This window comes from Arvicanthis niloticus, chromosome 1 (genome assembly GCF_011762505.2).
Source record: "Arvicanthis niloticus isolate mArvNil1 chromosome 1, mArvNil1.pat.X, whole genome shotgun sequence".
In the NCBI taxonomy this organism is placed as follows: domain Eukaryota; kingdom Metazoa; phylum Chordata; class Mammalia; order Rodentia; family Muridae; genus Arvicanthis; species Arvicanthis niloticus.
In genome coordinates this window covers 92,782,529-92,796,548 of record NC_047658.1, presented here as the reverse complement: position 1 = coordinate 92,796,548, position 14,020 = coordinate 92,782,529, and the positions used below count along the sequence as shown (strand labels likewise).

Genomic DNA, 14,020 nt, shown 5'->3' with positions numbered 1-14,020 from the left:
GGCAAATCCAGCCTCACGAGGTAGAAAAGCTCACCTGTCCTATAAGCCAAGCAGTCCTGGTGTACTGGTTTGACACACTGGCTCATCCTAAGAGTCCAGTCATACTGCATCCCCACACCAAACCACAACACCTCTACTAAGAAGAGAGGCTAAGTACAAAACAGTCTTAGTAGCATGTCTGCCCCTGGGGGCTTTTTAGAGGTATTTACTCTGGCCTGAAACTGGGAAGCTGGGGGTAGTTGAATAGATGCAGTAAAAGAGGGGTTACAACCTCCTTCGAACACAGTGGTACCCCAGGTTTGCAGCCAGTTGTGATGGGCCAAGGCCTGCCCAGGTCCAGGGGAAGAAGCCCATCTGCTCTTGTTGCATACATCCCAAGCTTCTCTGGACCTGAGCTGCAGGAACAGTGTGAGGCTGAGTGGAGGCTTCTCTGTGACAGTGGTCTGCATGAGGCAGCTACCCAAAAGGTGTGCAGAAGGGGCTGGAATGGCCAGCTTACATGAGGCGGCCAGGGAAGACCAAGCTGAGAGAAGGCTAGTGTGTCTGTGTGCATGGTGGGGGCAGTGTCGGTGATGTTTGCATTTCCCCTCAGGCTGGGGAGGTGGGCTGTCAGTGTCACTTGGCTCACGGACTCAATTCCTAGCATAGCAGTGAATGTTTACCACATGGGTGACACATGAACTCAGGATAGGGGGTAGGAAAGACATGGTGTTTCTTGAATGTGGCTTCCAAAGGAGTTTGCCCATGATGCCCTTGGTGTACACACAGCCTCTCCCATGAGAAGGAATAACATCAAGCTCTTGTGTTGCAGGTTTGTGCTAAGGAATTTAAAGAATTTGTGGAGAAGCTGAAAGAGAAGTTCAGCTCTGGCCTGAGGAACCCCAATCTTGAGATCCCCAACACACTGCAAGAACTCTTTGCCAAGTAGGTGCATTGTCCTCATTGGGCAGAGCCTTTCACTGTGCAGGGGGGGTAGCAGACATGAGCCAGCTGGACAGTGCCTGCTTGGCTGTACTTTGCAGTTGGCCACTCAAGGACCACCTGATGTCAGGTGACCTGAGGTTCTGCTTGTTCTCACACCTATATTGTTTCTCCCTGCTGCCCGCTTAACTGTCGAGGCTCTGTGTTCTGTGTGGCTTTTTTCAAGTTTGTTGGTTTACTTATTAGATAGCACCATAGCTAGATGTCAGAACAGCTGCATCCATCCTGCACAGCTTCAGTCCTGAAGAGGCACTGGCTTCTAGGACCACAGAGCTTGAACACTATATAAGCAGGGCCAGGGGTCATACCAAGTTGCTTTCATAACAGAGCCTATGCTTTCTGGCTCAGCCACTTGTGAAAAGGGAAGTAAACCAGGCCTGTTTCCACATCAGCATCCAGATGTGGATGCCTCCCCCTCTCTCCTCATGGAGACACCCCTTGGTCTCAGTGTTTCAATTGGGGATCACATTATAAGGTTCATTCAGTAATGAATATGGTGTCTTTTTTGTGTTTGGTGATACAGATTTGTGTAATCGAGGCTAGCCTTGAACTCGCCATATAGTCCAGGCTAGTCTCTAACTCTGGGCATTCCTCTTGCCTCAGCCTCTTGTTCCTTAGGATTATGGTCATGTGTAAGTGATGTTCTCACATATGTGCATTCAAACAAGAGGTTAATTGCAATCCTAAAAGAAGACAACTTGGTGCACTTTTCCAAGCTCCTCTCTTTACTTGTCTACTCACAGTGAGCCTACAATTTTACATCCTGGTGCCCCTGCCCATCCATGTGTAACCACTGCTTTGAAAGAGCACACTGACTTTCCTGATCCTCGAGTCCTAAGAGTGGACTTGTTGTATGGGTGAAACCTGGTAGCATTTCTGTATGTGCTGAGTGCGAGTGTTCAGCCCTTCAGCAGTGCATGGCCACTATGAGCAAGTGCCAGCTCAGTGGAAGGCCACCCTGCTCCAACAGCATGCCCTTCTGCCTTCTATGCAGATACCGAGTGTTGGCGATCGGGGATGAAAAGGACCGTGTCAGGAAGGAGGATGAACTTAATAGGTAAGTGCCATTTCTCAGCTGCAGCCCAGATGGAGGATCTAGGGCCAAATCCAGCCTACCACCTGCTTTTGTGAATAAATGCTTATTAGAACACAAGCCATGTTTATTTGATGTGCTGTCTGTACACTCTTTCCTTTCTGTACTGAGAGGCTTTAATAGAGCCCATGGAGTCAGGTCCTTTATAGAGAAAGTTGGCTAAGCCCTAACTTCAGATGTCATCCACCTATCTTACGTGAACTCAACCCAATGGAAAATGATATTTTCTTGTCTCATATAAGCAATATTCAGCATTTGCAATACAAAATGATTCTTTTTTTCTCATTTGGAGTCATGGATAGAAAAAACATACTTTTACTGGCTGGTTTAGAAGCTGGTTCCTCACCATATTGCCCCTTACCCATTAAGGTTTTATTTTGTGGAGACAGTGTCTTATTCCATTTCTCACACCAGCCTGGAACTTCCTCTGTAGGGCAGCTATCCATCTCAGCGTCCGGTTCTAGAATTACAGGCAGACATCTAGCTGGGAACATTTTGTGTGTATGTGTGAGACTTGAACAATTAGTATGTCCTGGAAACTGCCATTTAATTTGGTTTTGTGACTGTTTCAGCATTCATAGCAATTTTGTGGGATTGAAATGTCATACCTAAGGATTCCTGTGTGTGTTCTCAGCATCTCAGGAGTGCTGCTGTGACTGGCAGCCTCCTACAGCCTCGTACTTACTGTGTTTCAGTGTGGAGGACATCCACTTCCTGGTGCTACAGAACCTGATCCAGAGCACACTGTCCCTCTCTAACAGCCAGTCCAACTCTTGCCAGTCTTTCCAGGTAGGTGCTTGCCTCAGCACAGAGGGTCCTCGGGGCTATAGGGACCAGAGTTATGTGGGTGCACACTCTGCTCGTCTCAGCTGTGGGATCTCAGGGGCTCAGATGCCTTTCGTTCTTATTTGTTAGTTTTGACTTGTGTATTTGTTGCTGTTGTGATCAAACCTAAGGCTTCCTACATGCTGTGCAATCCCTGTCTTCAGCATGCCACCCCAGTAAACCTGTGCCTTTCTGGCTGTGGTTCTGATTCAGAGGCCCTGGACCACTCTCTCAGTCTTCCCCTTTTGTTATGATAAAGTATTCTGGGAAGCAACTCAAAAGAGAAAATCTTGTGCTAGAAAAGTTGAGAAAGCAAGAGCTTGAAGCACTTGGTACCTGCAGTCAAAAGACAGAGCAATGAGTGCCTGCTGCGTTTGCCATGCCAAGGGGTGGAGCCACCCACAGTGGGCAGGTCTTCTACCTCAGTTAATGTAATAAGAAATCCCTCGTGGGCATGCTCAGAAGTCTGCCAGGTGATTCTAGATTCTATAAAATTGACATTTAACACTAGCTGTCATAGGCTCCTTTTAAGCTGGTACATGCCCTGCTGGGGCTACAGATGCCTTCTAAGTAAGGCCTGTGCCATAGAACTGGAGAACGTGGAACTGCTGAAGGAAGATGCCTGGTTTGGGGTTTTGTTGTTGTTCTAAGATTTGTCTATTTTTGTGTATGAGTGTTTGACAGCATGTCTGTCTGTGAGCCACATGGAGTACAGTGCCACAGAAGCCAAAAGAGGGAGTCTTGTCCCATGGAATCAGACCTGCAGACAGCTATGAGCTGCAGTGTGCACACTGGGAACTGAACCCATGTCCTCTGCAAGAGTAGCCAGTACTCTCAACCTATGACTTTTCTCTCTGGCCCATTTTTTGAGATGGTCTCACTATGTAGTCCTGCCTCACAAAAATCTGCCTCTCAAGTCCTGAAATTAAAAGTGTGTACCACCATGCTTGACAGGAAGGTGTTTTTTGATACCAGAGCACTGCCCTGGCCTGAACATTGAGCAGCAGTGGACACGCCTCAGCTGATCCCTAAGTATCATTTGATCTCTCCCACTTTAAGTCACCTGGTACACTTGTTTCCCACAAGGACACCTAGGACCCCTGTATCTGAGAGTGCATCCAACACTCACTTGTTTCCGGGTAGCACTTACTTTCTTGTTCCTTTTGATACCCAGAAAGTGTTCACAGTTCCAAGTGAGAACCTGGTGATTGGTGTAAAGTGTCCCTTGGCCTCATGGGTGTTCTGCAGCTGGAGAACACTAAACCATGTATAAGTCTGAACTACAGAAAGAGTAGACAGTGAGGCAGAAGTCCCAAGTACACAACCATGGCCACACCAGTTCTTTGTTGGGCTCATACTTACTTAAAAAGAAAGCAAAGTTAACCTCAGCAGAGTCCAGGCTAGTGAGCTGCCCCAAAGAAGAAAGTAAGCAGCTACCAGCTGCTCTTCACCTCCATCTCCAGGTACTTCTAGGCTCAGATGGAAGGTATCTAAGATCGGCTTTGTACCCCAGATGCTTAGGAAGTCACATGAGAACAACTGCCTAACCACCCATCCCCCAGAGCAGGCAGAATGCTTCTGTGGCTCCCAGAAGCTAGCACTGAGGACTTAAGGGCCATCAGTGACATCAGGGGCTCATACAATACCTCTTAGGCTCCCCTGCAACCCAGGTTCTCAGATAGCTAGAGATCCTTTTCTGTGGCAACCTAGGCTCTCAGAATCCAAGTGGGTAAACCCCACAGTCTTGGTCAGTGTGGTCCAGCACACAGTAGCAGGTATCTGAAGGTTGTACCTGCAAGTGGTCAAGAGCAGAGGTCATAGAAGGCTGAGCCCCAGTGCTGCCTGCAGCTGTTTCTCCACTTTTTTGTGGGTTTTTTGAGACAGGGTCTCTCTATGTAACAGTCCTGACTGTCCTGGAATTTACTATGTAAACAGGCTGGCCATGAACTCACAGACATCCAGCTGCCTCTGCCTCCTGAGTGCTGGGATTAAAGGCATGTGCCACCACGTCTAGCTTCTGGCCCCACTTTTGTAAGGTGAAAAAACTTGGAACCTCATTCTCTGCCCCATGCAGCCCATGCCATTATTCCCTCGGGTCTAACTGTATGCCCAGGTCTGGCAGTCAAACTGCCTAGAAGAATTGTTGTGGACCTCAGATGACTTCTTCCAGGAGATACCTCCATGTGACACAAGCCCCAAATAACCACCCAGCTCCTCAGCAGTGAGGTCACTTTGCTTTCTTGGTTTCACTCTTGCCTCACAGCAAGGCTTTGGAGCATCACTTAACTCTTGAGCCTCAGTGTGCACTATCACTAAGAAACACCAGGATCACTACCTCAGAGCCCCTTGGAGACATGCAGGCTAGTTAGCTGAGCCAGTCTTGCTGTGTGAGTGGCCCCTTGTAGTTTCAATGCTGCCATGGCTGGCTCCCCTTTAGCACCTCACCCTTCCATGTGCTGTTTCAGATCTTCCGCCTCTACCGGGAGTTTCGGGAGCCTGTGCTGGTGCGGGCCTTCATGGAGTGCCAAAAGAGGAGCCTGGTCAATCGACGCCGTGTCAGCCACTCCCAAGGTCCCAAGAAGAACCGTGCCGTGCCCTTTGTGCCCATGTCCTACCAGCTTTCCCAGTCATACTACAAGTGAGTATATCCTCAAGAGCAGAGAGCTCAGCCCAGAAGGGGATTCTCTTTCTGCCTGTCTCTCCCATGCAGGAGTGCTGCCATGAAGCAAGTGGAGGAAAGTTAGTTTTGTAAGCAATCCAGGTAGCAGTGCATCTGCCCAGTGAGCTAGTCTTATTCCTCCCCCATTCATCTCAGAGCCCTTTTACACCACCTGCACCCTGCAGGGCTGGGCCGGGTGCCCTCAGAACCTCTGTTCTGCCAGCCCCTGATTGCAAGTGTGGGAAGTCCCTCACTCAGCATATCATGCCAGCCTCAAGTTAGCAGGGGCCACGTTTAGACATGACAGATCCACCCCTAGTTCTTCTGGCTTCTCCCATTGCAGCTCTTCTTACCCCCAGGCCTGTCCTTATGACCTTTGGGCTCCCAGAGTGTCCTTACTCTCTGGGCTCTTGTCAGAGGATTGACTTCTGCTTACATCTGCAGACAGTGAGATTGGACACATGTGTCCTGTCAACTGTCACAAAAGGAGGTTCCTCCCTGGGTCAGCAGCTGTTGGCACAAGGCACTACAAGGCCTTTAGCTTAGATGAAAAGACTGGCCCCACCTTGGATGTACAAGGTGAGTGGGGGAGAGACATCTAGACTGCATTGGGTAACAACACTGTCTCCCATCACAGTGAGCAGGAGTGCTTCAGGCATGAGAGTGCAGGCTGTTTTGAGTACAGTGACTTCCACATAGTGGCCCAGCACAGGTGTCAGCAGCAGCTCTTCAGTGACACCTCCTTTCTGCCTTGCCTGCAGGCTTTTCACCTGGCGATTTCCCACCACCATCTGCACCGAATCCTTCCAGTTCTATGACAGACTACGGACCAACGGCATGCTAGACCAGCCTGATCATTTTTCTTTCAAGGATCTGGATAACAGTGACCCTTCAAGTGACCTGGTGGCGTTTTCTTTGGACAGCCCTGGAGGACACTGTGTGACAGCCCTGGCCCTCTTCTCCTTGGGCCTCCTCTCTGTGGATGTCAGAATCCCAGAGCAGATCGTGGTGGTGGACAGCTCCATGGTGGAGAGTGAGGTCATGAAGAGGTCAGAGCCCAGAGCAGCACTGTGCGTGTGGCTCTGCTCACAGTTTGAGAACACACAGATTCTTGAGACATTAGGCATGCTCATTTCCTCTCATTATTGTGGGACTGCCCAGGTTACCCGCTCAGCCATCCGGTTTGAGCATGTAGTGTATATACACATCTTCGTGGGAGTGTATACATGAGAACGGAGGTGTAGAACCCAGAAGTTGAATCAGGGGCCTTTCCCTCCCTTCTTATTTCTGAGACCATCTCAAAATTCTCATCAATTCAACTACACTGGCTGGCCAGTGAGCGATAGGGATCCATCCAGCACATGGGTTACAGACATGTCCAAGTTGGGACTAGGAGCTGCAAGGCAGTGTCCAGAGAGTTTTCTGTTGGCACCTTCCAAAGAGTCACAGGAAGTGCCACACGGAAGGAAATATGAGCCCAAGATCCTTGGCAACAGAGATGCTTGGCGACAGAGCCAAGCAGGGCCTTCATGGGAGGTAGAGGCTTTGGGTAGTGACAGAAAAAGGGGGCACCTCAAATGAGTGTTATCTGTGACAACAATTGCCACTTGGTGATGGCTGTGTGGCAGGTGGGCCAGGTCCAGGGCCAGGAACCTATTTGTCTTCTCTTCTGCAGCTTGGGGAAAGATGGTGGCTTGGATGATGACGAGGAGGAAGAAGACCTAGATGAAGGTTCAGGGACCAAGCGCCAGGGTGTAGAAGTAAAGGCCCATCAGGCCTCACACACCAAGTACCTGCTAATGAGGGGTTACTACACAGTGCCTGGCATGGTCAGCACGCGCAACCTGAACCCCAATGACAGCATCGTGGTCAATTCCTGCCAGGTTAAATTCCGACTTCGCAGTACCCCTGCACCCACCCAGCTTGGGCCCACTGGTGAGTGTCCTGCCACAGCTCAGATATGGGATAGCCCTGGGGTTCCTGGCACCATAGCCAGGCACACAGCCCTGGAGCTCTGAAGAGTGGCATTGCTATCTATAGCAGTCACCTCGTGTTCATGCTTCATGCCTCTGATCTCATTTGTGACACCTTCAGAACCTTGAATCCCGTAGTTTATGACACTGTTGAATCTTGTCCTTCATGTCTTTGCTGTCAAAGGTGAGACTTGATCTCCATTGCCACCACCCACCCCCTTTGCAGGTGCTGATCACTCAGGAAGCTCTAGATAGCATAAACCTTTTCTCTTTGCTGGCAGAGATGGGATTGGAAAGGCCCTGCCCTTCTCCACACTGCAGCCAGCTGTCCTTTGTATGGTCAAGGTGGATAGTGTTTACTGTCCCTTTGTACCCACAGTCAAAACTCTGTTTTGTCTGAAGTTTGAAGCAAGCAAAAGTACTGTGCTGACCTATAGGTTGTTCTCTCAGCTAAGAAGCCCTCCTGGCATTGAGCAGAAGCCTGACTACATGGAAGGAGCCTGGGGCACCACTGGGGTTTAGAGGTAGGGAAGACGAGATTTAGGAAGAGCTCAGGACAGCTGCAGTCTGGTCTGTAGTTAGATACCAAGAGTCAGCCTGCTAGGGCCCAGTATGTCCCCAGAAGGTGACCCTGTGACTCCTTAGGGAGCAGTAAACTAGTGCTGGAGCAGGTCTTGCCTCAGACAACCATATGTGTTGGTCCCAAGGATTTCTGTTTGCTGATTTTTCTCTTCCCTCATGGTCTCAGGGTTCACAGCAACACCGCTAGAAGAGCTCCAGGCTGGCCCTTCCTGCCTCCCTGCCTTTTTTACCAGCCTGGTGGATCCACAGCTGCACACCCGCTGCCCAGAAGAGTTTGCCCACCAGATGGCACAGTCTGGCTACAGCCCTGAGGATGTGGCTGCCTCCCTAGAGATCCTGCAGGCTGTGGCAGCTGCTGACTGCTTCGGGATTGACAAGGAGAAGCTGAGCAGACAGTTTTCTGCCTTGGAGAAGATAGCGGACAAACGCACCAGGACGTTCCTGGACTATATCCAGGTAAGCTAAGCTCCAGGCATACAGTTACAGAAGTGACCACTCCACTCTAAAATAGATGCACAATGCAAAAGCGGTTCCTGCTTGTGGTTTCCCTTTAATTAAATTAATTGCTAGTATTTAAGCCAGGACATGTCCCCCCAAATTCTATTAACCTCCCAGATCTAGGACCTAGCTGAACCCTAGAGCGGCTATCCCTCCTTGGGATAGGCCACATCCTCCATGGCTCTTCTATCAATTGCCCCTCACGCCAACTCACAGGCTTCCCATACTCCCTGGACTTATCTCACTATCTGCCTGGTCCCTTAAAAAAGGCTATGTAACCCTTGGATCCAAAGAATATCATTCTACTCACTATGAGCAGCTTCTGGGAATAGGTTGCAGATCTGTGGTCTGATTTGGAGGCTTTTTTGTAAGACTGAGACGATGAATCCTCCAAGGGCCATTGTAGGAAACCAAGCTAGAATGAAGGCCAGCATGTGACTCTGAGAAGCACTTAGCATAGGGAATACTGTTTCCATGGTTTAAAGTGTTCTTTCTCTGATTGTAACCTTGGAAACTAACTGTGAGCCTTCCAATATTCTCAGGCTGTGGAGAAAGAGCCTGCTGACCACAAGAGGGTTGTAAGCCAGGCACTTTCTGCTAACTTTAGCACCCCAGTCAGGGTGCAAGGCCTGGGCGCTTTATAGGAGAAAAGGAGTGCTGATGAATTGGGGGACACTACCTACACAGAAACAGACAATGGGGTCAGGTGTGACCTAAACACAAGGGAGTCTTGTCATTATGTTGAAACAGTGACTGCCTTTGGGACTGTCAGGACCCACATGAGAACACACAAGGCAGGAGAGTCATAGAGTCATATCAGTTGGAGCTATTCTGATTTCAGACATCAGGCTGTGTTGTGAGTAACACAGTAGTTATAGAAAGAGCCCACATAGGCCCCTGCAGCTTGCAGCTCCAGGGCAGATGGTAGGTAGGATTATCCCTTTGGACCTGAGCTTACTGCCTGCTCAGAATACTTGATTCTCAGAATACTTGACCCTAGCTGGAGTACCATCCACTCCACCTACCTGGTAAAACACGTCTTCCCCAACAGACCCTATGTCCCTTTTTTCTAGGACCTCTTGGATCAGCAACAAGTCATGGAAGTTGGAGGCAACACTGTGCGCCTAGTGGCCATGGCCTCTGCCCAGCCCTGGCTTCTGCCTTCAATGCGTCTGAGAGACATGGAAACAGACACCAAGGCCTCGGGGGATGACAGCCAATCCAGACTCCCTGAAGGGTCTTCCATCGAAGACCACACCTCTGAGGGGGCAGCAGGGCCTCCAGCCAGCTCCCATAGCACTAAAAAGCGTCCCTACTGCTCTATTCAGAGCCCTGAGACTGATGCTGAGGAAGCCACAAGGCTCCCTGCCAAGAAGCCCACACTACAGGATGTCCATGTGGCTGCTAGCCCTAGGCCTGGAGCGGAAGAGCAGACAGAGGCCCAGGCCTCAGCTCAGCTTGCAGCTCCTGAGGATGCGGGTGTAGGGGTCCCCAGGCAGGAGAATCAAGAGAATGTTGGTGTCTCAGGCCTAGAGCAGCTGGGCTGTGAGTTCCAGCTTCCAGAAGGCTCTGAAGACCCCAGAGGTACTAATCTTAACACCTCTCCCATTCTATGTCCCTCGTGTGACTGCTCCCGCCTACTACCTCAGCCTACTACCTGCCTTCCAAGGCTTGAGCTAGTCATAGTCGGCCTCAGGGATGTGCTCGGAGGCAGAGGCTCCCTGCCCTCAGCAGGTGTGCCTACAAGGCCACGCAGTGCATTCTAGGACTTGCTGCAGTGACCGCGGGGAGGTTCTCTGGACAAAGCAAATTTGCTCCTAGAAGCCTCTGAGCCTTGGCCATGGCAGGGCGTTCCCGAGATCTACTGCTGTTCCTATGGGCTATTGTTGCCTGTGAGCTGTATATGCACTCGCCCTGTGGTCAAGGCTCTTGACTGGAAATAAGGCACTTGCTGACTTCCCTGGACCAGGGTCTCTTGGGTACTGGCAATGTCTGTGGTGCCCTGGTCCCCACTACTCCAGTACCATACTCTGGGTAGAAGTTTGGATTTTTTGTTGTTGTTGTTGTTGTTTTTTGTCATTGCTTATCTACTTTGGTGCACGTTGAATGAGGGGAGAGGGGCAAGGGACATAGCCCCCGACTTTGCATTCTAAGAGCCTGCCACCTTTTCCTCTCTTACAGGACTTACAGAGAGCAACATGGCCCAGGCGGCATGGGAGAGGTAAATGGAGGGAGGGGCAGAGCATGAAGTAGTGTGGCCTCAGCTTTCAGGCTGGTAGACGACTTCCACCTAGCATCAGTCACTGTATGAAACTCCATAGGGTGCAAGCCTGGGTAGTTTGCCCTAAACAGACGTTCCCAGCCAAGGGCTTTCACACTCCCATAGGCCTCCCACAGCCCACTGCATCCTTATACCATCTTAGATCAAGAGAGGGCCCTCACAACCAGTCTATGACCACATTAGTCAAAACTGCCTGCCCAGGGCAGCCCCTCAGTCCTGTAGCTGAGAGATGGCATACCAGAAGGGTTGCACTCTTCTGCCTTGAAGAGACACACCTTCAGTGGCCCTCCCCAGTCGGGGCCCACAGAACCCCTACCTCCATGTGTGTGTCCTTGGCCCACCAAGGCTTTGTCCTCTGGATCTACTCCCAAATCGGATGAGCCTTCCGTCTCAGCCATGGCCACCAGAGCCAGCAAAGCCTGCCCCATCCAACCCATCAGCTCTGGCAGGTTTGTGCCAGAGGCAGAGCTGCTGTGTGGGGATATCTGTGAATGAGACACTAAAGGGATTCTGGTGTCCTGCCAGGGAGCAAGTAGAGACTGGAGAGCAATGGGCAGATAGTGGCCAAGTTCTGGGCCTCCCTGAGCTAGAGTAGCCTGTCTGTGACCAGCATGTCCCCTCCTCCCTAACATCAAATGTCTATCTTACAGCGGCTGTGAAAGAGTGTGTTTTGTTGGTCGCCCATGGCGTGGTGTGGATGGGCGCCTGAATATGCCCGTATGCAAAGGCATGATGGAAGCCGTGCTGTACCACATCATGTCAAGGCCTGGTGTCCCTGAGAGCTGCCTGCTACAGTACTACCAGGGGGTCCTACAGCCTGTTGCTGTGCTTGAGCTACTCCGGGTAGGGCCTAAGGCATCTCAGCCCAGCTGTGGTGGGGAGCATACAGGGCAGGGTCAGGTTCATGGAGGGACACACCTCAGGTCTCACCACCTCAGCTTAACTTTCAGTGTCTTCAGGCCATTGGCAGAGGGGTCTGCTACTGTCCTTGAGGCCCTGCCTGGCTCTTGATCCCCTTCTCCCTTGCCTGCTACAGCCCATCCCTGCAGCAAGCTCCCTGTCCCTTGTGTCCATTTGCACTTGGTCTGTCCTACCTACCTGCTATTGTCCTCCTGACTCACACTCAGGGTCACATGCTCACAGATCCTCAGGAGTCCTGGGTAAATAAATGGAGGTGGCATGGGAAGCTGAGGACCATGTGACCACTACACAAGCAGCTGCTTCCCAGCCTGGGCTGGCAGCTGCCCTGAGCTCCCATTCCCATGATGCTCTGGCCTCCAGCTTCCTAACACACTAGGAACTTGACATTAGTGTGCTGTTCCCTGAACTTCCCAGTGGGAAGCCACCGCAGCCATTGTTGGCTGCAGAGCACCTGTCCAGAGGTCACTGTGGCACCCATACCTGCCATACTTTTCCCACCCATCTTGATATAAACCTTCCTGCTAAGTCCTGCCTCCAACAAGGCCATGTTTGGTCATCTTCTGCCTGGCAACAGCTATGTACATTTATAAATGCAGCAAAACCAGATCCCCGACCAAGCAGGGCCCCTTTGTAACCTCACCTATCTATATCTGCAGGGCCTGGAGTCCCTTGGCTGTATCCAGAAGCGGATGCTGAGGAAGCCAGCGAGTGTCTCACTCTTCTCCAGGCCCGTGGTGGAGGGCCTGGGTCAGGCCAGTGACGCTGAGGCACTCTCCTGCCATGAGAGCACTGTCACCTTTTATGAACCTACGCTGGACTGTACCATCCGTCTGGGCCGTGTCTTCCCCCATGATATTAACTGGAACAAGTGGATCCACTTATAGACGCTGCCCCAGGCCAGCGGAGGAGCCTCTGCCTATGTTTTATTGCGCTGCCTGGACTGTGCCATGAGCCCTATCCTTCACACAGCCTTTCCCACAGCTCAGCCCAGCCTAGCCCAGGTGTAGCAATTCGCAGGTGACTTCAGTCCCCTCCACCCTATGCTGCTCTTGCTCCCAGGTGCCCAGCCTTCCTGCAGGCCCACCCTTGTCGTGCCCTGAACTCAGGCTCCTGCATCAGCAGTATCTGCAAGGGTGGATGTTTATTTGGGGAGCAGAGCTGATGTCCAAGCCCTGAGTCACCTGAAATCCACCGCACCATTCAGATTCAGAGGAAGGGCTTTGTGAAGACACATCGCAGGAGTGCCTGGCAGAATCTGCTCCTTTTAAGGTAGGGCACCCCAACTTGGCCTGGACTGAGCCCAGGTCTCCCAAGAGGACCCCTCCTGCCAAAAGCAAGGCCTGTAGGTTTTGCTTTTGTTTTTGTTTTATTTTGCTCTCTTTCCATTAGATACAAGCCCCTGGCATGTATTTATTTATTTTTTAATTAAAGTGAGATGAAATGTGTTTTGTGTATTTCCTAATGATTGTTCTTTCCCAAAGAACTCCCCTTCTTGAGTTTTCACCTTGGGTAGGGGACCTTAGATTTTCATTTTGTTGAAAAATGCAAGCAAGTCAAGACTTGCCTTCGGAATGACAGTCAGGGGTCCCACAGAGACCACTCACAGCTGGCCTGAGCCTCAGTCCTGGGCCACTTCCTATCCACCTTTCCTACTGAAGAGACATGGCATTTGGTGGCCTGACCCACCTTGCGTCTCATCCTATATGTCACTGTGAGCCACACCCTATGAAAAGGGGTGAAGATAGACCCAAGACAGGGCACCAGCATGGCCAAGCTGTAATGGTGTGTGAGTGTCAGCAGTGTAAAGCCTTGGGAATGTTCTGGGAAGTAGTTGGGCAGTGCAGGTACTGTGCTTATCAGCAGAGCCTGCCTGTTATACACTGTACAGGAGGCTGGAAACCAGGAGCCAAGTTCTGTCTCAGATCTCAGAGCCTCCTTTGTTCAGCAGAGATGGGAGGCCTAAAGGAACTGAAGGGCACCAAGCATGGACCCAGAGCTCAGCAATGCCCCTCTACCCCAAGGCTTCCTACATGAGCCATTTGGGGAGGGGATGTGGGGACTCAGGGTACAGCCCAAGCAGAATCAAGGTTTATGTGGACATTTGTCATTCCCAAAGCCCCCTCCTGTCTTTGTTACAGCCACCAGTCCTCAGTATACCCCTTCTCCCACCTGAGCTTTAATCTGTCATCCACTCAGCCCTCCACCCA

The 14,020-nt window shown here is 51.0% G+C and overlaps 1 protein-coding gene across 1 annotated transcript in view; it reads left to right on the top strand.

Moving 5' to 3' along the window:
• Gtf3c1 (general transcription factor IIIC subunit 1) overlaps positions 1-13,258 on the top strand; it is a 65,512-nt gene extending 52,254 nt beyond the window's left edge. Inside the window, exons 27-37 of the mRNA XM_034496681.2 lie at positions 812-924; positions 1,976-2,038; positions 2,770-2,863; positions 5,365-5,537; positions 6,320-6,607; positions 7,234-7,493; positions 8,280-8,569; positions 9,685-10,195; positions 10,793-10,832; positions 11,543-11,735; positions 12,470-13,258. Of these exons, the coding sequence (XP_034352572.1) occupies positions 812-924; positions 1,976-2,038; positions 2,770-2,863; positions 5,365-5,537; positions 6,320-6,607; positions 7,234-7,493; positions 8,280-8,569; positions 9,685-10,195; positions 10,793-10,832; positions 11,543-11,735; positions 12,470-12,697 (2,253 nt within the window). The 3' untranslated portion in view covers positions 12,698-13,258. The remainder of the gene's footprint in view (positions 1-811; positions 925-1,975; positions 2,039-2,769; positions 2,864-5,364; positions 5,538-6,319; positions 6,608-7,233; positions 7,494-8,279; positions 8,570-9,684; positions 10,196-10,792; positions 10,833-11,542; positions 11,736-12,469) is intronic.
• Positions 13,259-14,020: the final 762 nt, after the last annotated feature.